At 33.8% G+C, this 6,000-nt stretch overlaps 1 protein-coding gene across 5 annotated transcripts; it reads right to left on the bottom strand.

Moving 5' to 3' along the window:
• Positions 1–1,330: 1,330 nt before the first annotated feature.
• Positions 1,331–5,337, bottom strand: LOC140871624 (fatty-acid-binding protein 2). 5 transcript variants are annotated; one of them, XM_073274223.1, is made up of 11 exons: positions 5,184–5,337; positions 3,982–4,566; positions 3,627–3,858; positions 3,113–3,185; positions 2,921–3,023; positions 2,633–2,701; positions 2,249–2,285; positions 2,091–2,165; positions 1,956–2,007; positions 1,732–1,776; positions 1,331–1,659 (listed from the first exon to the last, which is right to left on the bottom strand). In XM_073274223.1, the coding sequence occupies exons 2-11, from the start codon at positions 4,473–4,475 to the stop codon at positions 1,562–1,564; spliced, it is 1,278 nt and encodes a 425-aa protein (XP_073130324.1). In that variant the 5' UTR covers positions 4,476–4,566; positions 5,184–5,337; the 3' UTR covers positions 1,331–1,561. The 5 variants fall into 5 exon arrangements, with proteins under 5 accessions (XP_073130324.1, XP_073130320.1, XP_073130322.1 ...); XM_073274219.1 differs by having other exon boundaries at positions 1,331–1,776; XM_073274221.1 differs by having other exon boundaries at positions 1,331–1,776; positions 3,982–4,569; positions 5,184–5,334.
• Positions 5,338–6,000: the final 663 nt, after the last annotated feature.

Here is a 6,000-nt window from a genome sequence, read left to right on the forward strand (position 1 = left end):
CCATGTAATTTTTTGGATATGTTAGGTAAATATCAAATATATATCTCTTTGTTAATTTACGTACATGTCATGATAATTGTGACGGTGGATTTGATGTATATTCAAGATAGATGTCATTTCAAATTCATTCTTTAAATTTTTCTGTAAATCAGATCTCTTTCTCGATATCTAATTCGTTCGTCCTGAAAACGTGAATAGAATTCCATCTTGACAATTACTCAAAACTCAAATCAATGAATGCATAGTTCAAAAATAACCTTGAAACAAAGATTTCAAAAATTATTTGGTATTCAAACAGATGCAAAATCCAAAAAAATTATCTACCGACTTTTGATTATCCTTGATATTAAACGTCGCATCAAGGTGTAAGAAATCAATGTTGTGACTTTAATTTTCCCATTGAATTCTCATAAACGTCACTTTTTCCGGTAGATGAGATCCTAGCATATGAGTGATATCCAAATCATGCATCCAATGGTTCATATTTTTACACATGCATAATTAATTATATATTGTTGACTCGACAAATCATGGGACATTAGATCTATCATTGAGATATTACTAATATGCTAGGTTGAAATTTATCACTTTTTTCCCCTCTGTAGACTCTAATACTTCTTCCTCCCAGCAACAATCACTGTTATTAATGTTGACCAGTACATTCTTTTTTCATCAATGCCCTATACAACCACCAATGCATCTCCTCTTTAAATCTATATTATTTAGCATGGTTACCACCTCCCTATACCATACATCACAATCTTCAACTCCTAGTCGTCAGGTGCACGTGTTGTGTGTTGCATTATATTTTTGTTTGGTTTAATTATGATACTATAATATTACGAGGTGAAAAAAGATCAACATCTTAAATTAAAAATGTCTAATACAAGAGAGATTATAGATATCGTTATTAATGTATTCAAATCCAATATTTGAATTATTCATATAAGAAATCATATATTAATTCAGAATGCTCATATTTTGTATAATTCATAGTTGCTATCAATTGATATACAAGTAATTCAATAATTACTTTAACATTAAAGGGTAATAACCCTTGTGGTAACTAGCATGATAGAAATGTAATCGCTAGTTTCTCAGTTGTGGAATCCATATTTTCTTGTCTATAGATACTTCTATATATCAATCAAGTTTTTGTATTTAAAAATATCAGGTACAACGCACTACTATTAAAATCCATCTTAGACCATGACTGTATTTTCACCAAAAAAAAAATTTCAGATACCTACTCAAATCCAAAACCTACACCCCTTAAAATAAACACATATATATAGATAAAAGCTAAAAAGAATTAAATGCACAAAACCAGTAATTGAAACTCAAGAAATACACAACAAAAAATAATTGTAAATATATGTAACACGTGCTCCCAGAAAATTGGTCTACCTACAAATAATCATAGGAAAATACATTAAACCGATAACACCTGGGCTGTATTAGTCTGGGGATTTGTCAAATATTCAACCACCAGTCAATCTAACTTGTATCAATGCTATGGCACAAGTTGGGAGCACCAATGTATCAATAAAATGTTCCTAATTCAGCACTTCCTCATTATATTGGCCACATTTTTCCCTATCTCTTCTTTTGTTTGCTCACACACAGGTATATCACCAATGTACATGTCGAAAAAAGCCCCTGTAACAAGAAACATATCCGGCTGTAAGATAACGATATGCAAGAAAGTAGACATAGTTGAGTTCAACTTACTGCACAAATCTTTGCTTTGGACTGCTCCAATATGATTTCCTCCAACTGCACAAACGAAAAAGAAATTAAGCGTTGAATTGGAAGTCCGTTTCTTCTATATTTTATGGTCTTAATTGTTTACCAAACACAGAGATCGCACAGGCTAAACACAGGTGCCCATAAAAGGCTGGGTAAGATTGCCTCTACAAATACAGAAGAACATCGCAGTTCTTATCTGCTCTTACCTTCAGTAATTATATGTCCATCAGCTGTGCGCCTGAAATCAATTATAGTTCCCTGAAAATTTTGAATGTAATCAGAATTGTATCTCGGAATGGAGCACGAGATAAGAAACTAAGGATCAAAATTTTGATCCTTACCATTTCTAAGGGAATGTCTCGTGAAAACAATGAACCAAAGGCATCTAAGCAGCGGAAGTCAGCATTAGGGTTTGTCTAACACAATCAAAAACTTGTCAGTTCCAAGAATTTGAGGGAATGTGACGGCAAATGACAGGTAAAAGTCTAAAAGTACTTACTTTTGTTAATCGATTTCGGAGAGACTTTTCAAAAGCACTGACAACAAAGAATTGGAAAAATGAATCAGAAACATTAATAGGTTGTAGTTTCAAATGCATATATGTCTTGTTTCATTCTTCTTTAAAGTTTAAACCTGTGTGGATTCAATCACAAATATTTTTCTCCTTGAGACTTCATAAGAGGGTATTTTTCAATAGAACGTTTCTCTATATGCAAATCGCTCAATCGCTGATTTCAGATGTATGAGGAGAATATCAGAAAATTGAGAACATAGTAAAGTTTCTCCATTTGACGAAGTTTTAGAAGCTAATAGAAGTTATCCCACAACCATTCCAAATATAATAATCCTTTAAATGAGACTTCTTGAACAAGGCATAACTTACTCTTTCACAGAGTTGATTTTGATTCCATTGCAACTGACCACAAGTCTAACTGTCATGTTTATATCTTCCCTGCAGCACGTGGGCCAAAAATTTATGAGAAGCGTCCAAGAAACATTGAACATTCAATTCGCAAACAGTTTGTCACAGGCAGAGGCCCCTCAACTCCAATCAATTTGTCAAATGTTGGGACAATCAGGTTGATAGGACTTGGTTTCTAGATTCGAGCACACTTCGTGTGCGCATGTAAAAAAAAAACCATCAGAAAATTCCGTAAATGTTATAACCAACCTAAGAAGATCCTGATAAAAATCTCGGCACTTGTTCAACTCATATTCTGGAACGCAAGCATACTTTGGCCCCAATTTCTCACAAATGTCAAACGGATGAACATCTGTCGGGAGAGACAAAATGAGCTTGTACCGTGGGAACTTGATGCAATAAAATATTTTTTAAGGTTACAAAAGCTGGTCTAGCACTCACAAAAGCCAAATGCATATATATTTAGGGACTTGATGATAATTGTCATGATTCTAGATCCAGTTCCAACAAGGACCTGAAAATTAGGCAGCGTCGTCAGCAAGCATTGACCATAACAGAAATCCAAAGGTAAATGTCAAAGAATGGCTCAATATAAAACTAGCATACTGCTCTTTACATCTAGTCAGCATTAGGATTTGCGCATAAAAAATCATAATGGCAAAAATCAACTTAATTAGAAGAAAACTTTTCCATTTGTTTGTGAATAATCATGCATTAGAAAAAAAAGTAAAATTCATATGCTGCTTTACTCAGAGGTTCTTATATTTTTTAATTATATTATTCCATATAGAGGAAAGACTTGGGCCAGTATCAAAGTTACGCTAGATCACAGATAATTCATGCACTGCACTGCACAACATCTCTTGTGAGAGATCATAGCCAACTACTAAATTAGAAAATAGAAGCCACAAAAACTGAAATCTTTCGCCAAAAGATTTAGATATGATGCACTTACCTCTGGATTGAAATTGGAATCCCGTTCTCCATCCATTCTGCTGTCCAACATGGTTGGGAATTCGATTCCTGTTCTGCGCTCAACTGCATTCTTAGAAAAAGCTAGACTCTGGAAATAAAGATTATTGAAGGGTCCACGTCCTCCATTTTCAATCTCACATGGCTTCTGATCTAAACATATTTGTGTCTCTATAGAGCTCGTTTCTAGCGGAAAAGCTAGTGCATTTGTAGCGCTGAGAAAAAAACAAAATAGCCTTAGACTTTATATGAAATGTAAAATTAAAAATTAAAAAGAAAGGAGCAAAAGAATGAACCGAAATACTTGTTAATAAAGAAGATAAAACAACTGCACCTACACATTTGTGAATGGTGGAACCAACATGGCAGCTAATGAAATCAATGGAAATGACTGAATCCGTTCAGTTTCTCCATACAATTGCTTCAGAGTAAAACTCGATATCTTTCCGAAAATGGAAGCTTTCCTTCTAGACCTCACTTTCCACCAAAATCCCGTAAATTCCCGTCTTACTGAAGAAATATGCTTTACACGTGTACAAGCTTTACCATAGCTGGAACGGGAACCAACATGATCACCCTGTAGTTTGGAATTGCTGGTATTCGACCCCATTGCAAACCATAACACTAGAGCACCAGAAAACTTTGACATGCAATTAAAAGCCTCTTGAAGAACACCACTTCCATGTAAATAAAGATATCTTGAACTGTCAACCAATGAAGCAATGTGAGAGAGCCAATGACACCTTGAACCATGTGGAATAAGGAGATCTGCCGAAAAAATATCAGATGACCCGCCATCCTGGTCAATGAAGAACAAAAAATTGTTCCTCATATCCAACTGCCACTCGGTTTTTTACACAATCAAGGAAACCGAGTGATGACTATCTCCTTGTATAGTTTACTTACACCACACAGATTCAAACCTGCTGGATTTCATGCAAAAACTAACAGAATATTTTAGTCATTTCAAACCAATAATGTTTCGGTTGAGAAAATAAGAAATGCCTACAACTCACACTTAAAAAAAATCCCAATAACCAAAAGATTAAAATATCAAGATCAAACGTTGCAACAAGATTAGCACAACAACTAACCCTAAAAGAAATCATCCGTTACATGAGATCATATTTCTAAGGTGAAAAAAACAAATTTTCGAATGCCATTTCAGATTATAAAGAGAACTAAAAAATTGAAAGAAAGGTAGAAGAAAAATTTAATCACTCTCTCAAATTTAAAAAAAAAAAAACATCTAAAAATCAAACTAGACAAGCAAATTGCCAGCGCACAACTCTGTCGCATTGATGTATACTTCTTGAAAAATTCACAATACTTGGAGAACGCAAAATCGCGACCAGGAAACATCAACAACGAACCACCATTTCAGCTCAAATACATCGCAATCTTGAAAAACACACAAAATATTGCAATGGGTTTACGATCAAACATCCCAAATCATCATCTCACCCGATAGATCAAACAATGTACCGATTACAGCAAAACGTGATAAAAAAGTAAATAAAAAGAGAAGAGCGGAACAAACCTGTGGGAAAAGGTAAACAACTGAACACGGAAAAGCCCTTTAATATGCTTTCCACAAAGATTTCTCAAGCAAATCCAAAAGAGAAAATTAAACATTCATTAGGAGGAAAAGCATATGCTGGCAAATGGTACGTTCCAAGAAACGGAGCGGAAAGCTGTCCGGGTTCATTGGTTATATAGGCCATATGATTTTCCAAAAAGACTTCTTTTTTGACAAGTCGCACTTTCACGCTCGTTAACAACGTGTTTTTCCGAATATTTTAATTATTTCATAGGAAAAACGTGTTTCTATATTATGAGACTACGTGTTATTTCCATTAGGTTCGAAAGAATTTTATTTTCCTATTATTAATTACGTAAAAGTTTTGTTGGACCAATAATATAATATCGTGTGTAGTTTTTTAACTTAGTTAATGAAGTATATGTATATGGTATTTATTTTTAAATATGTTCTAATGATGAAAATTGATTATGTATTTTGGGTTTTTTTTTAATTTTAAAAAAATATTAATTTCAAAATTGTCATGTTCTGAGGAGTTTTGCCGTCAGTAACAGCATACCTAAAAATAAATTACAGTCCATTGTTTACTGCAACATTACGCGTGATAGAATTTCCTTGATATAGTCGTCGTGTGTGCTTTGTAATTTTCCCGTGATTTTTTTTAAACATCTCTTTTGATCGAAGACGCTTCAAATTTGAAGGTTTTCAGGCTTGAAGTGCACATCTATTTTCTAAGAGAAGTGTATCATGATACCGAGAGAGTTCTGGAGATTTTGTTAAATAAATATCATTGGAAAAAAACAAGGTGATTTTTTCT

Source organism: Henckelia pumila, unplaced genomic scaffold, assembly GCF_033568475.1.
Source record: "Henckelia pumila isolate YLH828 unplaced genomic scaffold, ASM3356847v2 CTG_461:::fragment_3, whole genome shotgun sequence".
Taxonomy (NCBI): Eukaryota; Viridiplantae; Streptophyta; class Magnoliopsida; order Lamiales; family Gesneriaceae; genus Henckelia; species Henckelia pumila.

Excerpts from the sequence above, each read along its gene's own strand:
- LOC140871624 (XM_073274219.1), bottom strand. The coding sequence starts at position 4,475 with ATGAGGAACAATTTTTTGTTCTTCATTGACCAGGATGGCGGGTCATCT. Across the intron at positions 3,859-3,981 it reads GTTCCACCATTCACAAATGT|CGCTACAAATGCACTAGCTT; the intron begins GTAGGTGCAGTT and ends TTTTTTTCTCAG. Across the intron at positions 2,008-2,090 it reads GAGACATTCCCTTAGAAATG|GGAACTATAATTGATTTCAG; the intron begins GTAAGGATCAAA and ends CAAAATTTTCAG.